This window comes from Ictalurus punctatus, chromosome 15, assembly GCF_001660625.3.
Source record: "Ictalurus punctatus breed USDA103 chromosome 15, Coco_2.0, whole genome shotgun sequence".
In the NCBI taxonomy this organism is placed as follows: domain Eukaryota; kingdom Metazoa; phylum Chordata; class Actinopteri; order Siluriformes; family Ictaluridae; genus Ictalurus; species Ictalurus punctatus.
This window is the reverse complement of record NC_030430.2, coordinates 14,608,084-14,631,843: the sequence shown is the minus strand read 5'-3', so window position 1 is coordinate 14,631,843 and position 23,760 is coordinate 14,608,084. Positions and strand designations below refer to the sequence as shown.

At 39.2% G+C, this 23,760-nt stretch overlaps 1 protein-coding gene across 1 annotated transcript; it reads left to right on the top strand.

Annotated features, from left to right (window-relative positions):
• Positions 1 to 494: 494 nt before the first annotated feature.
• Positions 495 to 23,720, top strand: fam120c (family with sequence similarity 120C). The gene is made up of 16 exons (XM_017487206.3): positions 495 to 1,962; positions 5,802 to 6,048; positions 6,170 to 6,252; positions 6,395 to 6,523; positions 6,730 to 6,832; positions 7,032 to 7,105; positions 7,207 to 7,487; positions 9,666 to 9,912; positions 14,270 to 14,441; positions 15,233 to 15,482; positions 15,638 to 15,752; positions 15,878 to 16,087; positions 16,218 to 16,434; positions 17,430 to 17,565; positions 17,661 to 17,724; positions 18,232 to 23,720. The coding sequence occupies exons 1-16, from the start codon at positions 1,432 to 1,434 to the stop codon at positions 18,511 to 18,513; spliced, it is 3,141 nt and encodes a 1,046-aa protein (XP_017342695.1). The 5' UTR covers positions 495 to 1,431; the 3' UTR covers positions 18,514 to 23,720.
• The last annotated feature ends 40 nt before the right edge of the window (positions 23,721 to 23,760 follow it).

Sequence of the window (23,760 nt, the reverse complement as noted above, 5' to 3'; positions counted from 1 at the left end):
TGTCCAATATATAAATTAAATATGTGATTGAACTGTCATGTTATTCCCAGATATGATTATTGAAGCATTTAACACAGCTTAGACGGAACGGTGTTTGCGAATAGAGCTCGTATTACAAAAAAAGAGAAAAGAAACCTCCAGAGAAGTAAGTTATTACTCAGGTATAAACCGTGTTGTACATACACAGCAATAATAAAACATGGATGTGGGTTAGGGCACGGGGTGGACACTGCAGTCAGTTCAGTGTTTGTAGGCCGCTGTTAAATAGTCATTCGTTCGAATTAAAACTTGCAAAGTTTGATTTACTAAAACGGATAAAGAAACAATTTATTTGAGTCATGATGACCGACACTTAAAATGTACTGCTTCGTGTTACAGATAAACCTATGTCTTTTTTTTTTTTTTTTGAATTAACTATTCATTTTGGACTTGTCAAGGAATCGGGGTCACTGGTCAAGATGTTGGTAGTTGTAGTTTTATACGCAGTCTTCTTGTTGCTCTTAAGTAACCGTAAACTACATCTCCCCTAGTTCCAAACCAAGTAACCCGTCCCATTCTCCTCACTCAAGCACCACGCCCACTATTTCTTGGTCCGCGGGGAAGTCGCAAGATGGCCGACGTCGCTTGAAAGTACGTTCCTCTCCTCAATATGAAGTTGTGAGTGAGATAGAGAGCGAGGGAGCTTACGGTGGCGTTTTGTTTTATTTTAGTTATTTTACTTTATTTTATGTTTAACCAACCATTTCATTCCGAAACGCACATGTCTCCGATTTCTTTAGGCTAGTTGAGTCGTCAGTCACACCGGGCTAACGAGCTAAGTTAGCTAGCTAGCTGGTGTATGCGCTGCAAAGCTGCAGGTTTAGGTTAAATCAGTTGGCTAGCTTCTTGTCGATTTGAAACGCATTCTGTTTAAACTTTACACCATTGCAATCGGATACTAACTGGGAAACTGTCCAAACAAATTGACTGGTATTTTTCCGAGTCGTAAGTTAGCTCCTGTTAAGCTAGTTTGCTAGCATGTAGGATTATATTTTGGACCTTTTCGCCGCCGTCGACATCACTAGTGCCGCCGTTATCTCCCCTTGTAACGTTGTAAACTTGGTCATGGTTTCCCACCGGGCGACATTATAAGTAAACAGAGAATCTGTAATTCGGACAGGTTTTCTCGGCGAGTGAAGAATGGATATACATTACACGTTCAGATATAAACTATAGCCTCGCCCACGACTAGAATTTCACTGATTTACACGCTCAGTAGACACGATTCAATTTTAAACCCGGTTTACTAGTTGCACGCTTCTTTACTCCGAGAAGAAAAATCGATTAATACACCGTTTTATAACTCTGGAAAGGGCGTGCTCATCTGCCACAACTACTGCGCGCGCACACACACACACTCTTGAGACGTAAACAGGACCGAAGTACGAAAAAATGGGAGTGCAGGGCTTTCAGGAGTATTTGGAGAAGCGATGCCCGGGCGCTTCGGTTCCGGTAGATCTCCTCAAACTGGGCCGAACCGCGAGCCGAAATCCTCCACATCACCACCACCACCACCATCCCCCCCATCATCATCCTCATCACCCAAACGCGCTGTCCGCGCCTCCTCCGCCGCCCGCGCGCATCCTCGTGGACGCAGACTCGGGCCTGCAGCGCCTCTACGGCGGCTATCAGACCGACTGGGTGTGCGGCGGCGAGTGGAACGCTATGCTCGGCTACTTGGCGGCGCTGTCGCAGGCCTGCTTGTACCAGGGCGGCCTGGAGCTCGTCGTGGCCTTCAATGGCACTCTGGGCAAAGAGCGTTGGCCCGAGTGGGCGCGCCGAGCACAGGCCCACAGACAGACGGCGCAGCTCATCGTCAACCACGTGGGCAGCAAAGGCACACCGCCCCCGCGCGCCTGGTTCCTGCCGCCCGCCTGCCTCAGCCACTGCGTCCGCCTCGCCATGTTCCGCTTCCGCGTGCGGGTGAGTGAGTGCGCCTCATAACTGGCTCCGAGACATGCAGACAACTGAGTTACAAAGTTTCCCCTACACGAGCTAAAGCGCCTTATCCAACAGCGTTGTTCAGTTCTTGAATCTGATTGGTCAAAAGGCGTTGATTCATTTTCTTTACCAGCAGCTCTGACAAAAGTTCCTGCTGCAAGCCAAATAACTGGTTTATGTTTCATTGTGTTCTCTATAATGCGTTATTGTTTCTGTAATAACTTACACAGGGACTTTTTTACTGAGTGCTCCACATAATCTAAGCCAAATAATAAACAAGTGAAAGTGTTCTTTAACAAATAAAACTGTTTAATCCTTGGCATGGTGAAGTATGGTGTTAAAATACATGTATACATACATGCATACATACATATCAAGGACTTTGTAAAGATCAATAAGTTAAGGAAAGTCTTCAGGACGAGGACTTGTGCTGTCTGGTTTCTCAGTAACGTCACAAGCATTGTGATTTTTGTTGTTGTTTACTTCAAAAGTAAACAACAAAGAGGCTGGTAAGGGGATGACTGTTTATAGTTTCTATAACGTAAGTGATGACAGGAAATAATTTGTCTCACTGACTATAAATGGGTAAAAGTATGATGGGTCATTTGTTCATGAATTAAACATTATATTCATTGCTAACTCACTGTGGTATAAGATGAACTCTTAGGGATGCACTGCTATGGGAAAATGTTTAACTTGCTGTTGGTAATGGCAACAAACTATCCATCCATCAGACAGATGTAGTTGGTCAGCCTAGACAAGTGTATGACTTAGTTTTGCATTGGATGTGTGATGCTAGCGTTGCTTACGAGGAACGTAATGGCGCTTTTCTGCTACATGGTGTGACTCGGCTCTGCTTGCTTTTTGGGGAGTTCCACTGTGGATAGTACCTGGTACTTCTATTAATTCCACCTCGGTCGAGGTTCCAAGCGAGCCGAGCCGATACTAAATGTGAGCCGCGCACTGAGGGAGTAGGGAATTCTCCTTAACGAGTGATTCTGTATTGTTCCTGAATAAATGTCATTTAATACATACTTTGCATATGGTAATATTCTATTAATTAAAAATTCATTCATCTCATTACAGAAAAAATTACAACAAAGGATTCTGTCTTACATTTTTACAACTCGCTTGTTACCGACTTCCAAACAGGCGTTTATCAAAGTCACTCCTGTTGCAGCTGAATCTAACTTAGTCGTATCGAGCACTACGTAGGATCTAGAATGCAGTTATTTTACATCCTTAATATAGGATCCATGTTCAGTGAACAGGAAAGGCGTTTGGAATACAGCCTGAACATGTATTTCTACAGGCTTCGATAATGCAATGTTATTCCTGCGTGAAGGCGAGTGGAAGATGGCACCCACGTTGAGGTGGCACTAATTTGGAGTTGAAAAGTAAAGCGAGCCGAGTCAACCATGCAGTGTAAAAGTGGCTTTAGTCTGTCTCGTCCAAAATATTTATCATAAAGATTTGCTCACGTTTTCAGATACATTTTAGGAACTGTTAATTATCATCAGCGTAACCGCTTGCTTTCAGGTAACAGCCTGTGAGTTTGCCTTTAAACTTTGGAAGGTGAAGCCTAGAGGGCAACATGATACCAGATATCATTATGGCTTATTCACCTTGACAGATATTAACACAGTGCTCAAACCTTGCTGAGCACCAAACAACTGAGCTTGAGTTTGTTAAAACTCAGGAGTCTCAGACCTCATCCAAACCGTGAACCATGGTTCAGATTGTTACTGGTGGGAACAAATAGTGCTTGTATCCCTCTAGTAAAGAGACACCATTTGTTGAATGCATATTTGAATGTTTTAACCATACGAAACTAGACTATTGATTTATGAAAATTTAAGAGTAATGTCAACTTCATTATGGTGTTGATGCTTTGCCATGGTGTAACTAACCATAGATTTTTAATATGGTTCTTGTTAGCATTTTGGTTGAAAAATGTTTCATGGTTTCATTAATTCTTATTTGCTAGTGTTATTTTATAAGCTTCTTTGGAAAAGAGTATAAACTTTGTTAGCCGGTCCTCTAACAGCTAGCCGATCATTTTCAGAGGAATAGTCAACAGTGTCAAAGGAGAGTACACTGGAAACAGCAGGCGTTTTCCTGAATCAGGAAACAGCAGCTGTGTCTCAAGTGTCATACTAATGTATTATTTTCAGGGGTGGACAAATCACTAGTCCAGGCTCTCAGGACAAGCAGATTATATACCTGGACTTTCTTTTCACAATCAGCAGCATGCTGTAGGCGGAAACGCTGACAAAACGGAGCATGATACTGTACAGTGTAGCACAACACATCATGTATCTCAACCAGCTGTACAACATGCAATCAACTCACAATTAACCAGGCCCACACTAGCCAGACTTGAATAACGTCTTTTTCATGTATTGCAAGCAGAGTACAACATTGCAAGCAGCCTGAACACCAGCCAAATCCTTGCTGTCGTTTTCTCTAGATCACAACTGTGATTTCCTACATCAGAGCCATTAACAGGAAAGTATAAGCACTATTTAAAATCATTCCATTCCAGGGAATTCAAGTGTTCACTTATTATATCTGTCAGGAAATGTTTTAAACATGACTACCATCTCTGCCCCAAGTTTTATGTAAAACTACACGGGGGGTACTAGAATGTTATAACCTGGGCCAAGTGCAAGAAATGCGAATTTATTATAATTTTATTTATATGTAATTTTATTATAGTCGCTATTTTTAGTCTAATATTGCAGGGTATTTAGTCTAATATTGCGGGTCCTGGCTCAAACAGCGTTTGTTCTGTGAGAATTTAGCTCCATGTCAAATTTAATTTATGACCAACTATGTCTTGCTTTAAAAAAAAAAATGGTTGAGTGCTTAACTTATTGATAAAGTGAGATCTTGAGTAAATAAAAATGATGAATCAGTTTCTATTGAGGGATCAGCTAACAAAAAGCAGGGGGGTGGGGTGTTCAGAAATCTACTTTGTTAAGGTAGCACTGATATATAGGCTCTATTGAAGTATAAACGTGCATTAAACATCTTAAAATATTTGCCAGCTGAGCTGTTGAAACAGCTGAAAACAGCTCTTCATCCTGATAAGTAAGAGATAACACACAACAATTATGCTAATTTGCTATTGGTTGCAGTGTTTCATTTATTAATGTACAAAACTCACGTTTTAACGGTTTAGTTAGGTTACCTAAGAGACAAATTCCTGTACATTTTCTGTTCAAAGTTCCTGTTATCAATTAAGTAATTATTTTCTCTCTCTCTCAAAAAACCCCAAAACTCAGCTTGGCATTTTACTGAGAAACAGTAAAGTGTAAACTCTTCTGAAGTCTTTTCTATGCTGTTAAACCTGGCAAAGCACAGTAACTGTTACAAAGCACTTACAACTGAGATTCTCTCCATAAACGTTAATTAAATGTCTCCTATAAATGTCACATCAGTGATTGTGTGTTCTATTTGTTAAGCAACACATTTAAAATCCGTTTAATATGAGTCTTAAATTATGTGGAGTGCGTTAATAAACCTACTGTTCATGTTATGACGGGAACTACTGTCCCAGCTGTGCTTTAGTACGAAAATAATTCACATCATCTGACCAGTCAGATTTGAGCATTCAATCGCACTATGGTATAAAACCGTATGTTACTTACGGCTTAATAGAAACAGTAACAGTTGGCAAACGCTTTTTTTTTCTTGAATTCACATACTTGCCTCCAATCCAGCACTTTTTCAATACATATTGTTAAATCGGAAAGGAGTATAATATAGGGTGAAGAAAGCAGGGAAATTGTTGGGCTAAAGTCTGTTTCCCACTGCAGGTGGTTCAGACCCTAGAGGACCACCACCAGGAGGTGCTATCTCTGTACAGAGACTTTGGATTTCAGGGCCTGATTGCACAAGACTCCGAGTTTGCTCTATGCAATGTCCCGGCCTATTTCAGCTCTCATGCGCTCAAGCTCTCCTGGAACGGCAAGAATTTGACCACTCACCAGTACCTGCTGTCTGAGGCTGCTCGCCAGCTGGGCCTCAAAACCCAGCACCTGCCCATCTTTGCTGCCCTGCTTGGTAATTACCTCTCACCATAGTTAGCCACAAACCACAGTTTGGACAGATGTTAACTTCTGGTACATTTGAGCTTGGTCTGAATGATCTTGTAAAATCTGAAGACGACTACTTATCTCCTCAGGTAACCACATTCTGCCAGATGAAGACCTGGCTGCCTTTCATTGGAGTCTTTTGGGTCCAGAACACCCTCTTGCCTCCCTCAAGGTGCTGTGGACACCCCCCCACCCCCCCCCCACCCACCCCCGTTAAGACTGTTTTCTTTACAGCTGTCCATTGGAGACTTTGTAAATATAGGAAAATTTGCTCCTTTTTTCTGTTCTTATTGTTTTTATTGCTCTTATTTTAGGTAAGGGCTCACCAGTTAGTTCTCCCTCCATGTGAGGTTGTGATTAAGGCTGTATCAGAGTACGTTGCATCTATTCAGGACCTTGGGAACCTGGATGCTGTGGCCAGAGATGTGTTCAAACAGTCTCAGGTACAGCATAATTCTTATGTTTCTTGATTCTCGTAGTGTGCAGTTACTGTGAAAATAATTTATTTAAATGTCATAAACACGTTAAGACAAGCTCTTGTTCACCTTGGTGCTGAGTTACAAAAAAGAAATGGAAAAAGTAATATGAAGAAACAGATAACATTACAGAATACAAGTAAATTTGACAAACATACTTATTTCTTGCGCAGTCTCGGACCGAAGATAAAATCGAAAGATTTAAGAAGGCAGTAGAATACTTTTCAGCGGCCAGTAAACCCAGACCTCTTGCCATGGGACCTTCTCCTTACCTCTGTAAGTGTTGTCCACATGGACATGGTTTTTTGGAATTTTATGCTTTTCTAACACTGGATGTGTAGTATATGTTCTGCAAAAGCTGTGAGAGTTGAAAAGATGTTGAGTAATGTTACTCTCTGACCTCTTATCTTAGTCTGAGTGCGTAATTTCTTACTGTATTTCATTTTCATAATTCTCTTCCTGGTTTTGTTCACAGTGCCAGGTTTTGGGCCGTGTCAGTTTGGTGGTCCTCCAGGCCACATGGGGGCAGTACAGTCTGGGAAATCCCAGGTAGAGTTTGGTAAAACATTTGTAACATCTCTTTAAGATTTTCTGTCTTGGGTATATACTTTGCGTACCTGTTTTCATTTCTACTTACTTTTTTTTGACAGGTTGGTCCACCCCAGGTATCAGGTGTTAAGGTGCCTTATCCCGGTGGTCCGTACGGCCCCGGCCCAGCCTCTGCTCTTCTGTTCCAGAACCCGCCTCCACCACTGCAGGAATGCAATGATTCTATTGTTGGGAAAATGGGCTTTGGTGATTGGTCCGCTCCTTATGATTCCACTCAAGTTGGCAACCGACTGCCCAATCACCACACAGCTGCTCCTTCAGGCCCTTCCCCATCACCATCGTCGTCTTCAGATGGGGAGGAGCAAAATGACACCAGCACTAAGTGAGTTTATTTCTGAACCCTTCGCAAAACATTTCCCATCTGTTCTTTACATGGCCACAACATAAATATCTTACAAGCTAGCAGAATTAAAACAGAGTTTGTGTCAAACTGCTGCAAAACAATGCTCTTGTTTTACTAATATGAGTAGCAGTAGCTCTCAAAGCAGACATTTCTGTTTAATATTTTAATGCTGTCAAGCTGTGCTGTAACATAGTCATGGCAGTGCCAAACTCAGTGCTCAGATTTCTGTGTGTCTTAAATATCAGGAGCTTAACTCATTGGGTTATCATAACATGACCATTGTCCCAGGTAAAACAAGATCTAGAAATTTTACCAATGCCATACACAATATTAGGAAAATTCAGAAGTGTTTTAACACAGCAGTAATGGTTCACATTTGTTCGGCAGTTTTTGCTGATTTTGTTACCAAGAGGCTCCTAAAGATCCCACAATTACAGTGGGGGAAATAAGTATTGGGTGCGTCAACATTTTTTTCAGTAAATATATTTCCAAAGAGGTTGTTCACATGAAATTTTCACCAGACATCAGTATTAACTCAAGAAATCCGGAAATATACAGAATTCACAACATTAAAGTCCATAAATAAAGTTGTGTGTAATTAAATGGAATGACACAGGAAAAAAGTGCTGAACACGCTAAGAAAAGCAGTTCTCCAAGTTAAGGCAAGGAACCAGCTGAAATCCGTAAGTAATTATGCCCTTATCTGTGCAAATTAATATCAGCTGGGTTAGTAAATTGATGGTCTATAAAAAGGCTTTTCGTTACCATGGTGTTATACAAGAAACATCTCATTATGGGTAAAAGCAAAGAGCTCTCCCAAAACCTTCACAACCTTATTTTTGCAAAACAAATTGATTGAATCGGATACAGACGTATTTCAAAACTTCTGAATGTTCCAGTAAGCACCATTGGCGCAATTATCCACAAGTGGAAGCAACATCACTCTGTCATCAACCGACCATGCACAGGAGCTCCTCACAAGATTTCTGACCAGCGAGTCAGAAGAATAGTCAGAAGAGTAGCCCAAGAGCCAAGGACCACTCGGTAAGAGCTCCAGAAACACTTAGAGGCAGCAGGTACCATTGTCACAGAGAAAACAATAGGCAATGAACTCCACTGTTCATGCTCACCCTGTAAGACTCCATTACTAAAGAAAAGGCATGTCGAAGCTCGTTTAAAGTTTGCTAGAACTCATTTGGACAAGCCTATGAAATACTGGGAGATTGTAGTCTGGTCAGATGAGAGCATAATTGAACTTTTTGACTGTCATACTACACACCATATTTGGAGAAGAAATGGCACTGCACATCACCCTTAAAACACTATACCAACTGTGAAGTTTGGAGATGGAAGCATCATGGTGTGGGACTGTTTTTCATCGCATGGTACTGGCAGACTTCATATAATTGAAGGAACGATGAATGGAGCCCTTTACCGGGAGATTCTTGAGAAGAATCTGCTGCCATCCACCAGGATGATGAAGATGAGACGTGGGTGGACTTCCAGCAGGACAACAATCCAAAGCATACAGCAAAGGAAACACTCAATAGGTGTCAGAGAAAAAAAATCAAGGCTTTAGAATGGCACAGTCAATCACCTGACTTGAATCCAATGGAGCAGGATTTAAAGACAATATGTTTAGAAGAATGGGCCAAAATCACCTGAATACTGCGGCCGATTAATTTCTACATACAGGAAGCGTCTTGAAGTTGTCGTTACAAACAAAGGCCTCTCCGCTAAGTATTAAATAAATTTCATTTGGTGTGTTCAATACTTTTTTCCTGTGTCATTCCTCTTTATTACACATAACTTTATTTATGGACTTTAACGTTGCAAATTCTTTATATTTCCGGAATTCTTGAATTAATACTGATGTCTGGTGAAAATTTCATGTGAATAACCTCATTGGAAATGTATTTAATGAAAAAAATATTGACATGTCCAATACTTATTTCCCCCTCTATATATAAAAATAGTTGCAGGGCCAAAAGTCTTCATAATCAGGTTTTAATGTTGTATCATTTACATACCTGTAAAAGATTAACTTTTTATATGACACCTGTTTACATTTCATGATAAATATGCTACCATGATATGCATGGGTTGAGGCATATAATACTTTGTGTGTTTTTGGCCATGACCTTCCTTGCTTTTTAGTCATTTGGCTGACAAGTCCTCTAGATGGGAAGAGCCCAGTGGCCGTGGGGGTGGCGCCTCTGGGGATGGTCCCCAGGGCAATGGGAGTGGCCCATCTATTCCATCATTGCTGTCCATGGCAACACGGAGTCACATGGACATTACGACTCCACCCCTTCCACAGGTCAGCGCTGAGGTGCTAAGAGTGGCGGAGCACAGACACAGAAGAGGTCTCATGTACCCACAGATATACCACATCCTCACCAAGGTACTGCAGTTTTCCTCTTCTCTGTGGTTAATGTGAATTCAAAAATGTAAATGTTCAGTCAAACTGTCATTTCCTTCACTGTTCCTTTCTCTGGGTGGGGCAAAAATCCGCTTTTGGCTCATGGTTTACGAGTGATTCATATATATTTTTTAAAAGGGATGTTTATATAGGAAGGTAACTGAAGGGAGTGGCAGTTGCTCTACTTGTCAAGAAACATCGCTTTTTTTAATAGATACATGTTTTTAACTTAATAGTTTCACAGTAGTTAATTTATTTGTAACTTAATAACTAACGAAACATGAAACAGAAAAACTAAGTAGTGCAAATGAATAGTTATCAGTTTTGTGAACAAAGTGATCTGATAAATGTAAACTGCACCAATATTTAAAATATAAACTATACTGCAACTCTCAAAGTGAATATAAACATCATATTCATCTCTTATATTTATAAATTGTCATATTGAACATACACTTCACATGGTTAGTGCTTTTTGTTAGTTTTACTGGTAAGTTGAACCTTTCCTATATTTTTATCAACATTATTACTAGATGTCTTAAACAACATAAAACATATTACATTTGCATCAGACCACCCAATTTTTAGGTGAGCAAAAGTATAGGAACAGAAAAGTCTTGAAGTAAATAAAAGTAAGCAACACTTCATATTTGTTTGCATATCCCTTTCTTGCAATAAATGCATCAAGCCTGCGATTCACTGACATCACCAAATTGTTGGTTTCCTCTTTTGTGAGGTTTTTGCAGGTTTTTACCACAGCCTCTTTCAGTTGATTGTTTTGGTGGGTTTCTCTCTTCAGTCTTCTTTTCAGAAGGTGAAATGCTGCTCAACTGGGTTAAGGTCTGATGATTGACTTGGCCAGTCTAAAACCTTCCATTTTCCCCCCTGATTAAGTCGTTTGTTGAGTTGGCTGTGTGTTTTGGATCATTGTCTTGCTGAATGATAAAGTTTCTCCTGATTAATTTCTAATTAATGATTAATTTTCTGATTTAATTACATTCCTCTGTAAATTTGAAGAAAAATGCAGACTTCTGAATTTGTTCTACTGCTGCTATCATCATGAGTTACATGTTCTAGAAGCAGCCATGCAAGCCCACGCCATGACACTACCTCGACCATGTTTCACACATGAACTTGTATGTTTTGGATCATTAGCAGATGCTTTCTTCTGCCACACTTTGGCCTTTTCATCATTTTGGTAGAGGTTAATCTTGGTCTCATCAGTCTATAAAACTTTGTCCCAGAACATTTGTGGCTCATCTCAATACTTATTTGCAAATTCTAATCTCGCTGTCCGATTCTTACTGCTGATGAGTGATTTGCATCTTGTGGTATGACCTCTATATTTCTGATCTGGAAGTCTTCTTCAACTGTGAATTGTGATACCTTCACCCCTGCCCTGTGGAGGTTGTTGATGTAACTGACTGATTTGTGTTTGTTTTTCTTCACAGCTCTCACAATGTTTGTCATAAGCAGTTGTTTTCCTTGACTGACCCATTTGGTGTGTAGCTCAGTACACCAGTGATTTCTTTCTTTTTCAAGACTTTCCAAATTGTTGTATTGGCTATGCCCAATGTTTATACTATGATTAATTTTCCCTCTTGTCTCAGCTTCAAAATGGCTTGCTTTTCTCCCCTGAACAGCTCTCTTATCTTCATGTTGGCTTATCCTTTTTAACAGCAAATGCAGACTTCACTGGTGAAACTGAAAGCTAAAACCAAGAATAGATATTTAGAAGTATTTAATATTTAAACATTTCAATCTGACAAGACACACCAGGGTAACAAGAAATGCCGGTCAGCCACGTTTTCCAATATTTTTGCCTACCTACAAATTGGGTGGTCTGATACAAAATGTTCCATGTTATTTAACACATTTATATATACATACCAGGATGTTGGTCTTGCCATTCCAGTAGTTTCAGAGGCTGATGTATAGTCACTCACCAGCACAAAATTCTTATGTGAAAACAAAAATTGATAAAGATGTCTGACTGTGAAACCTTTATAAATACATTTTTAAAAAAATTGTGCATTGAAGTGTATAGAAGGCTCATAATGTGGAGATGTTTTGCAGCACCAGGGCTTCATTACTGACAGCTTGAGTGCTTCTCAGTACAAATTACTTAGAATTTTTCAAAAGAATAGATGATCCTTCACAAAAAGACAGTGGTCCTCATTCATTCGTACAAGCGTTTCCACAAGTAATTCTATGAAAATATACATGAAAATCCCGCTAAATTCTCCTGAGTGCGACTTACGCACAAGGAAACCAACTAATGTTACCAACTTACTAACTTCAACTTGATTGACTTCAAATCGTATCATTTGCATGGATCGCTGCATTTTTTCAATATGGATTGTACCGTCGACTTTAAATTACTTATTTTTTATCAGGTTTACAGCATTTACCAGAGAGACTTATTGAAGTGGTTTGTAGTCCCTATCAAACATGCGTCCTCATGCTGATTCACTAGGTCAGGGATTAAGAGTACCATCAAGAAAATAATTTTCAAACTCCAGTCATTCTATATTATCGGCAGTAACGAATGAATGTGAAAAAATAAAGAAAGCGAGCCAACATAATCCCACAAATTAAGACAATCATTTAATTATAACAAAAGAAATGTCAACGAATAAACGGAGGACGGGTCGGTCGGTTTGTGCATAGCTGTAAACGAGTGCCTCAGTGGACGCAAGCTTTAGCACTCACTTATGAGAGAAAGCATGTTTAAAGACTGGCATGCTTTTCTTCAGACGATGGAAGTTGGCTTATAAATTGGTTCTGTTTTCCACCCTTCTTTTAATGCTTTCAGCATATCGCCCGAGACATGTCAAACTATTTTAACATGGCAGTTTCCCTCTGTGACGTGCGTGAACACCTTGGTGCAGTGTAGATCTGTTTTTTCTGTTTCCATGTCACAACGTTTTCTTGTCTCCTCACTTAATTGACACCTACATCACGTATTCTGTCATTTGTCTTGAGATTATGGATTTTTCATGAGCTGTTACAAATTATTTTGTTACTAAATATTTTTACTGGCATAGAAACAAGTCAAAAGAACCTCCACGTCTACCTTTCTGTGTGTTCATTTTGTGCTCCCAGCTCTCTCTGCACTTTTTTGGAGATTTGCGGATGCAACTCAGCTACATGTGTATTTCCGAAGCATTTGAAAACCAAGCGGGAAATTGTGTTTGGTTCGGCTTACGTTTACACAACTTTTAGTAAACGATAAATGAGGCCTGGTGGCTATATATTAAAGAGTGGTTGGCTGCAAAACCCTGTGGTCGTGGTCATAGTAACAGAAGGGTTAGGATGTGATCAGAGGGATCAAAACTGATTAGTAGTGCAAAAGTCGAGTAGTGAATTAGTAAGGACAACTTGTGAGGTCTGTTTGAACCTATGGATTTTTAACGTATTATAAATGGTATTCTTTTTATGTATCAATAAGTTCGCATATTGGGGGATTTAGAAGTCTGATACTTATAAAGTGGCCCCGGTTGTCCTGAAAAACTTGGAAATGGTTAGTCTAATTTCCCAGTCGTGGAAACAACATCTGGACAAAGCCAAAATGGTAGCAAGTTCCTCAAAATAATTTTTGAGGTTTTGAGGTAATATTTTTTTAAGGTTCTGGTTTCTTTCTCAACTAACATGACTTATTAAACATATCTTATAAAAACGAATGGTCTGGGGAAATTAAAGATGACTGGATCCTATTATCCATCTGAGTCAGTATGCTAGTAAATATTTATTTATTTTACATTTATTGTGCTAGGAGGATCCCAATGAGGGTGACCTCCAGCTTGAAATCTGAACTTTGGTTAAACTCTACTTGGTGCTTTGGTGTATTCTACTAATGTTCCTTTCCAACTAAAGTTATTAAACTAAAAATACTTTTTAAACTTTACCACATGCTGGTCTCTAACTGTGATGTAGGATTGTTTATTTCACTTCAAATGAGAGAACGTTATTGAGAAATGGTTTGTTTTGTGTTAGTCACTTCAGTGGGTGTTGGGGGTTGTTTAATTCATTTTAATGTTAGATTTGTTAAATGTGAGCCATTCTTAAGAGAATGAGTGAGTAATGGTTGTCATGTAGTATGTAACTCAATCAAAAGAATTGATATGATATACCTGTCAGTAGGCAAAGCCCAGTCTTTGGAAGAACTTTATGAAGAGAGTGTCCAGCATGGTTACACTGCGTATCATAGTTTAACAGCAGCAGTGTGACACAACTGGCAATAAAAAAATTCTTTATTTATTTTAAATGGTTGACTTTTATTTGTATAGTAACACCTTTTCTTCAAATCTTTCATCTAATTACTCACCGTGTATCTCAGGGGGAGATGAAGATGCCAGTGTGTATAGAGGACGAGTGTAACCCGGACCTGCCTCCTGCCTCTTTGCTCTTCCGCTCAGCGCGGCAGTATGCCTATGGCGTGCTGTTTAGTCTGGCTGAGACCCAACGGAGACTGGAAAGGATGGCCATGCGTAAGCGCACTCCACTAGAGGGTGAGTGTGGGATTGAGAGTGTAGTGGGTGAAGGTTATAATTTGTGTCTTTTTATATTTTTATATATATAACATATTAGTATAGTGTAAAAGCTTTACATATATGTTAAGGAATTTGGGGAAGTAGCTTTCAAAAGTAACTCAAAGAATCAAGTCAATAATTGATAACCAGCATTTATTTTTACAATGAAATTACTTCGCAAAAGTTCACTGTGGTGCAGTATATAAGGTTATATATATACACATATATACTGTCATTTGTTTCAGGTGAAATCTCACCTTTTCAACCTTGATCATATTTTTATCCATAAAATGCTCCATCCAGTATTTCGTGCAAAAGGAGCCCCGACCAAGTATTGAGTGCATAAATTAACATACTTTTCAGAAGGTTGACATTACTGTATAATAAATTCTTTATTTTAATATTTTGAGATACTGGATTTTTGATTTCCATGAGCCATAAGCTGTAATCATCAAGATTTAAAAAAAAAAAAAAAAAAAAAAGGGATTGACATGTTTCACTTTGTGTAATGAATCTAGAATATATGAAAGTTCCACTTTTTTAATTAAATTATGGGGGGGGAAATTAACTTTTCAACGGTATTCAAATTTTTTTAGATGCACCTGTAGTTTAAAGGAAATTGGTCACACATAAACTGCCACTGGCTTACTCTTTTCATTTGAACAATATGATGTGCAAAGATATTTCCCTTGCCTCCTTGTGCTGCATGGGACAACTTATGTCACATAGGTTGCTTATGTCTCAGTTGCTCTCTCTCTGTGACTCCCCAGTGCCACCAGTGATAGTTAAGGAGTGGTGTGCCAGTAAGGCCAAGTCAGCCTTGACCCCTGAGCTGGTTCCAGCTATGTGTTTTCGCGAGTGGACCTGTCCTAATTTGAGGCGTCTGTGGCTTGGCCGTGCCTCTGAGGATCGCAGTCGACGCACACGAGCCTTCTTGGCCTGCATGAGATCAGACTGCCCTGCCCTGCTTAACCCGTCCTACGTGCCATCTCACCTGCTGCTCATGTGCTGTGTGCTCAGGTAGTGAAAATGGATACACAAATTTACATCATGAGCTATTTGAGCTTGCTTTCAGGAGCATTGATTCTTTTCAGTAGAATATTTTTACATAGGACTTTTATAGTGTACTACTATAGTTATTAGGAATGATGGGAAATCTGTGTCCTTGCATGCAGGTATATGATGCAGTGGCCAGGTGGCCGCATTCTCCAACGTCATGAGCTTGATGCCTTTTTGGCTCAAGCGGTGTCCAACCAGCTCTATGAGCCTGATCAACTGCAGGAACTCAAGGTAGGTGTTTGGAGATCCAAACTCAATTACGCTGCATGTGATGTGCATGTACTGAACATTGTGATTGGGATAAGTATGGCAGTAAAGTGGCTCTCATGTCTGTGTCTATCTTTTGCAATGGTTAGGTGGAGAAAGTGGATAACCGTGGTGTGCAGCTGGCCTCTCTCTTTATGAGCGGTGTGGACACTGCCCTTTTTGTGAATGATGTGTGCGGCCAGCCGCTCCCATGGGATCACTGCTGCCCGTGGGGCTTCTTCGATGGCAAGCTGTTTCAGAGCAAACTTGCAAAGGCTACTAGAGACAGGGCTGCTCTGCTGGACATGTGTGAAGGCCAGGTACAGATCCTATCATTTTTATCCTGCCTTCCACTTTCTACCTCTTAATCTCACAGAATTCTTTTGCCATTTTCTAAACTTCTAAATGATGAAGACACGAAGCTCTCTCCCGCATCCTTCTTTCTGACAGGAGGAGCTGGTGTCCCGAGTTGAGAAGATGAGGCAGGCTATTCTGGAGGGTATCAACCTCTCTAGGCCTCCGCCACCACCCCCACCTATGCCACCCCCGGCCTTCCTGCCCCCTGCCATGGTGCCACCATTCTACCCTATGCACCCACTGTATCCGCCTCGACCCTTGGGCTCTATGCCTCCTCCGCACCACCAGCACCGACCAAGAGCTTTCCCAGGTCCGATCACAGTCACATGTTCTGCTGTTCCGATTAAAGACTCTGTCCAACCAGAGCTTAAAGAGATACTCGTGCATCTTTGACCATAATGTCTATCCACAGCATTTGTAATGTGTATGTGAATGCAAAAGCAGTAATTTTTACATGTTTCCCTGAACTAAGAAAATAACAGAAAACCTGTTTCTCAAAACGTATAAGTGAGCGTTAGTGCGGTTGTTGAGTTTTGCCAAAAACTGTTAAAAATATACGACTACAAACACTTGTGGGTAGTTGGCTTTTCGTAAGTAGCTACCATTCTTAATGAGGCTTTCTTGTCTACATTAAGCTATTATTTAATGTTCTTAAAGCTTAACTGCAAATTCTCGACTTCCAAAGAAAAATAATCTCCCAAAGCATGAATTCTGTTCTACGGCACAGAGAAATTCTTGTCTATGGTGATTGCAAATACACTACAGATGCAGTAGTTGGAGATCAGGTTAGAAAATGCTGGATTGTGGGTTTTTTTTTCTTTTTCTTTTTTTAAGATGGCTTCAGAATGTTGGCCCAAACACATTTTAGACCAACTTTGTTGGCATATGCTTATAGAGTCCATGTTCTTGTTTAACTGAACGATTTATTCACTTAGAATCAATACACCATGTTTCCTTTAGTCAGATGATTTCAGAAGATTTTTTATCATATCCAGTTTGAAGTGGATTCAAACAAGCATTTACAATGCTGAGCTTTCTATGTTGTTAGCGCCTTGCTGCTTTTTGTTTTTGATTTCCAGTATAGATGTAGCCACTAAATGAAGGAGTATGCAACATTAAGGTTTATAGAATGAGTTTTCTGCCTCTGTAATTTGATGGCTATTTGTTTTAAACCAGTATGACTTTTTTTTTTTTTTTTTTTTTAAAACATTTGAAACTGTCATGTCATTAATTACAGATTGAACTGCATGCTATTTTATTTACAAGCTCATGTTTTACACTGTAAAACGTTCACTGTCAACACAGGTATCCAGTCTATACCTCCTCAAGGTGGTAAGCTAGAAATCGCTGGCATGGTTGTTGGCCAGTGGGCTGGAAACAAACCGATGCGTGGAAGAGGAGGGTTTAATGTACAGGTGGTATCAGTGGGAGGAGGAAAAGGGTAAGTCACCTCAGGAAAAGGAACACTTCACTTTACTAAATGTGGCAAAATGCAGAGAAATGATGTTCAGAAACATTGTTTTGTCTCTGTTATAGTAGGGGCAAAGAAGTTATACCAAAAGGAAGGGGAGGGAAGAAAATTACCACAAATCGAACACAGGTAATGCCAATATATATTTTATAATCTGTCGCTTTGTATGTATTCTTACCAAAAAACAACCTTGGTTCATATGACTTTTTTTTTTTTTTTTTTTTTTTTTTTTTTTTTTTTTTTTTTTTACAAACATGCAGAAATGCAAGAGCTGTTTTTTCCCCTCTGACTACACCTACAAATGAAGTAATATATAGAATCAGGAAGTCATGGCTACAGATAAGAAGTACCAAGTTAACAGTGAGAAGGGGTGGTTTTTCAAAAGAGAAGGGAACCACTGAGGATGGGAAACCTTTCATGAATTCTTGAGTCCTTAACTAAAGTGGATTTACAACAAACTACTCAAAATGACAATTTAATTTGCTTCTTTGTTTATCTGATTACTTCTGGTCCCTGAAATGGGAAGCTGATTTAAAAACTGCTGGAATTTCTGCACGTTCACCTGATTTGGATCACGTGTACACTTTGAGCTCATGTTCATCATTTAATCCCCCCAATTTACTCTCTTTTCTGTAGAATCTCTCCTCCTCACCTCCCTCATCCAGCCCCCCAAAGGTGGCAGAGGAGTCCAAAACAGTGGGGCGGCCCACTGAGAGAACCGGTGTTGTATCGCAGCAGCTGAACGGCAGCTCTTCGGGAAGCGCCACTGGCCAACCCGTTGACCTGCCACCACTGGCCCAGCCAATCCAGTGTGCCTTAGCCAGCAAAGACAACCAATCAGGAGATGGGGTGGAGGTAGAGGCCCCATGTTGCCTTGACGACTGCTCGTCAGATGGTGCACTACAAAAAGAGGAGTAATTACATCCCATAGTTTAACAAGAATGATTGAGTTGAGTGGGAATGTTCCAAGTTCGACTGCCTTTTTCCTTGCAAAACATAATTAGGCACAGTAGCCACTTCGTGTTGTTGTCATAAGAATAATTTATGATGTTACAGATGCTGGAAACTAGAGATGGACAGTGTGAGAAGGGGTGCGGTCTATGTCACCTTAACAGTAGGTTCTGATTTGGAACTGAGCTAAAAGTTTAAAATCACAACCTTTTGATTGCACATTGCACTGAATCTTCTTGATTCTGGACCTCAGCCTTTCCACTGCCCCATCAGGGTTGTAGCATTGTGACAAGCTCTCAGTCTTTTCACCTTTCTAACATTTATTATTATTTTCTTTTTAATTTTAGAATACTTTAGATGTGTTGGTTATAGTTGTACTGTTGCTTAACAATGGCGACAGTAGGCCCTCTTTTACCCAAAGTATATTCTAATTAAATCCACACTTACAGCCAGTGCATTTTAAGAGCATCATACTTACCTTAGTAGTCCCAAAGCATTTTTGAATTAATTCCAGAGAAGACATTGACACTTAACCAATGATCACCCTGGCTGTCAGTCACACACAATGCATCTGACGATTGAACCATGTTTAATGCATCATGGCTTTCCACCCTCATTTATATACACAACATGTAGTTGTTGGCATGAGCTTTGTATTTAATATTTCTTAAGTAGCATGTTACACAAATTGTGTTGACATATTGACCTTTATTATATGCATCTAAAATGCATATGTGTAGATACAGGTCCCCTCCTCTTTTTTTTTTTCTTTTCTTTTTAACACATATTTAGTGATTCTCAGCAAGCATTCTTGTAGTTGTTGGTAATTGGATCGCATTAGTCGTCAAAACATGCACGTTTCTTTTTTTAAACGATGATATTCTTCTAAATGAATTCATAGTACTTAAGCAAAAGCCCTGTTGCTAGTTGTATTGCTGGCAAGGCGAATATTGAATTTAGGACCCTGTTTAGAGTTCATAAATCGTCCCTGTTCGAGCGCTGCATAAAATGAGACACTCCAGTGCCGTCGTAGGTTAGTGCCAAAGGGATTGTCCTTACAAATAGTGCTCTGGCTACCGCTGAATTTAAAGCTGCCTGACAATGAGAATAGCATCGATTTTTATTCATTATTAGTCATTAGCACTGCTTGTTTGAATCATCCCTTTGGGGAATGATGTTGTCATATGTTGTGTTTTTATAACATTATAGTTACGTGGTTTTGCGGCATACAATAAGGGTCCAAAAGAATCCTGATTTTGTTGCAGAAAAAATGGGTTGGGTCACAATGCTGTGTTAGATGACTAATTTCAGTGATCCAGATTCTGCTCATCACAATGCTGAGAGGTGTGATGTAAAGAACAAAGAAGTGAGACTGCAGGTGTGCCAGTCAGGGAAGGTTTTGCTTTGCTATCTCCACTCTTGGTAGCATTTTAATTCAGTGACACTGAATGCGTTTTTTTTTTTTTTTTTTTTTTTTGCTCCTCACATCATCTACTCGGTGAATAGACACAGCACTTGTGATACCATTGACAGAGCTGCTAATAGGGTTCTAAGTTTTTTATTAGTTTTTTTTAAGCACCTTATTCTCCGAGAAATAGATATTGATATGCAAGCCCCAGCACCAAAATGTAATGGAGATGCCCTCTGAAACTGATTGTAACACAACATAAAGCACTTATTTATGTAAAATTATAGAACAATACAATTACAGTCATTAGTCTACGTCGACCATGAAACTGGGGTAAATATGTGGGACTCTTAAATTTGTGACACATTTGGGTGAAAAACCACACCCTCTACATTACATTACATTAATATATGGTGTTCTGTTTTTGTGACATTAAACCCATATGTGTTGTTTCTATGGTTGCCCATGGACCTTGTGCACTTTCCAGAGAGCATTTTATTGAGGGGGAAAATGGGTTTAAAGTAATCCATCTAACATGAAAACCCCCCAGTTTCGAAACACAATTTGACACCTTCAAGCAAAGGAAGTGCTCCTTTTGTGAACTTTTTTTGTACTAGAAATTATGGGGATGTTGGGAATGAGCTTCAATTTGTATGAAAGAGCAAATACATTAGAGAGAGGCTCTTTTGACTAATAATTTTAATTAGAAATCTTTAATACTGAATTTCATTAGTGTCTGTGCAGGCATGTTAATAAGATGCACCTTATTTTGTTACAGGATGGAGAGATGATAGTTTATAATGTGCCACAAATTGTATATCAAAAGCTCTAAATATCACAGAACGACAGACAGACATATTTATGTTTGTATATTCTAAAAGTTTTGCGGAATCCCCTCCGTTAGTAAGTTTATATATGTATACCGCACGGATATACACACATAGTCAGCAGTAACATTACACAAGTGTTCGTCATTGGCTATGCCCAAGTTCATAGAGTTAAAGACATGACGTGACCAGTTTGGACATACATGAACTATAATAAATCGGTATTAATCAAGACCATAGCATTGCAAGTAGTGTACTTAAACCCATACGATACTGTTCTATACACGCACAACCGATTATTCTGACTTGGGTTGTTGTATTTGATGATGATGAAATTTCAGCAGTGCTCATAATGGATGGATCTTCCATCATGAATTAAGCACGCCAAAAACACACCTACACATAGACACAAATACGCTTGTTTGTACCTATAAACAAACAATTGCTTCCGACTTACCGTAGATCGTTGTTCATTTTCAGTTTCCATTTAAGGTAAATAGGACATTTCAGTAAGTTCATTAAGCAGGTACCGATTATCATAGAATTCCAGTTATCGGAGTTGCATTTAGCTTAATCATAGTCTCAAAGATATTAACACACCCATAATTCAGACACACCAAGAAATGGACATAATCATGTACACACACATGCACACACACAAACAAACAAACACGTGCATATATAGATGTTTTCTTTTAGAGAGACAACAGTTAGTACAAGAGAAAATGTACCGTTATTTAGGATTTCTTTTTGTATTTGATATAGTTGATTACTTGTAATGCTTAATTAGTGATTTCAGATGTGTGGTTCCCAAGTTACTCTTTGTAGAGCTTCTTATCTGGTTTTTATGTATTCTTTTTTCACTGTTCTAACCTCCTTTCTTATTTGCCATTTTAATCAGACATTTGTTGAGAGTTCACTATACCCAACATAGATGCAGATGTATGATCATTTACAGTATTAAGTATATTAAGGGATCTATGTTCTGATTTTTGAGGTACAACCAAACCTTTAACATATGCCCCCCCCCCCTTTTATCCTAATCAGTCCTATTCAATCGGTGGTAATATAGAACACGTGCGGATTTATTGATACGGCGATAGTTACCGTACTGCACTATTTGTTGCTGATTTAAGAAATCCCTGTCTTGGTGTTGAATATAGTGTTACTAATACACACACTCACAATTCACATGCTTGCTTTCTGTAGTTTTACAATATTACGATTTCTTCCCTATCTTTTCATATAAAAAAAAAACCAACCAAACAAAAAAAAAAACCCACCCATCACCTCTTCTTTCTCTCATTCCATCATGTCTATACTTTTTGTCTGTTCACTTATGTCTCGGTTGTGGACTTTCTTGCTCCTGCTGCAGTGTTGTCTCCTTACCCCATCGTACTAACAGTAAAGATAATATAACGACAATAATAATTACGCTTATAATCAGTCTGTATGTAATCGTAGCCACAAGTTGGAAACGGATATTTTCAGCGTCAGAAAAAAAACTAAACAAAACAACAAAAAAAAAAAAGAACCTAACCTAGCCATCTTTGGTTTGAAATTGTGAAAATTGTGTTTTTTCTTGCTATTTAAAAAAAAAAACATCATTATTACTCCTTTGACCATTGCTACAGTTAGTATTAAATACACTTAGTACAGGTAGATATTTGAAACTGTAATGATTATAGGTATCTATACCTTATTGCTATTGTTTCAGACCACTTCACCATTAGGATAAAATTGTAGTCATGAGACTAAACCACAAATTTGTCGAACAATTTTCGAGATGCTTCAATTAATCAGTGAGGATCGTTCAAAAGCTGATCAAGTCAACATTAACCATTGCATCCTTGCACAAAACAGAGTTCTCTCTGATACTAAAAACCAAAGTGCATACTATCTTACTATTTGTCAACCCAAATTACAGTTGTTTCTTTCGTTTGTGGAAATAAGAGTTCTACTACTCAGTAATTGAGATCATAACATATATATTATGGGTCCATTGACAAATAATAAATGAAGGAAACAATGTATTTACATCTTTTTGGTGAAATGTGGCTGAGGTGTGTGTGTTGTCCGGTTTCTTTGCTAACAGTTTTTTTCCCTTTTATGAAGCGTAGCCTCAGATGCAAGTCTTGATGCGGTTAAATCCTAGCACCCTCTGCAGTTACAGTTTGGGAAATGTATGTAGCTTCATCAATAGTCATGGCTAGGGTTAAATGTAAGCACATAACTGTTAACAGGTTCAGTCACGAGTTAGCATGAAGAGTCCTTGCCTCTGCATTCCTATAGACTTGTGTCTGGAGATTAGATTTGATTTTAGCTTTTTAAACTGTTCCCCTTCTCTCCTAGCTTTGAAGCCCTTCACGTCACAGGATCGCCTGTGTATTTTTGACCGGTGTTGTAAGGTTTTGAGCCCGTTAGCGATAACAGCAATGTGTTTGTGTACAATGGCTCCCTGCCATTCCCCCCTACTCTTGCTGGATGAGTGCTCTTGTTTTATCCTTTTGAGTTTAGAGCATGTTGCCCGTGCAATGTTGTCAGCATTTTCAAGTGACGACCCAGTCTCATTTGTAGGCAACACGTTCTCTCATCTGATCCGTTCACCAGGATAAATGCGTTGATGCATGCATCAAGGTCTCCAAAAGAACTTGTGTAGTGAAGGGTGAAACTTCATTATTATTATTATTATTATTATTATTGCTGTTATGGTTATGATCGTTATTAACAGTTTCTCATTTTTAGTCAGAAGAAAGCACCAGGTTGTTTGGGAAAGAAACCTTTTTTATTTGTCTTGCTGTTGTGGTCTGAATTCACGATGCATTGAGAAGAAAGCCAAAAGGCTGAGAGAGAACGAGTTGAAGTTGGCAGTCATGTTTGTATGGTTGGAAAATGACTTACAGTGCTGAAATAAAATTTATTCTTTTAGTAAAAAAAAATTCTCTCTCTCTTTATTTAAGTGAACTGTACGTATGTTGT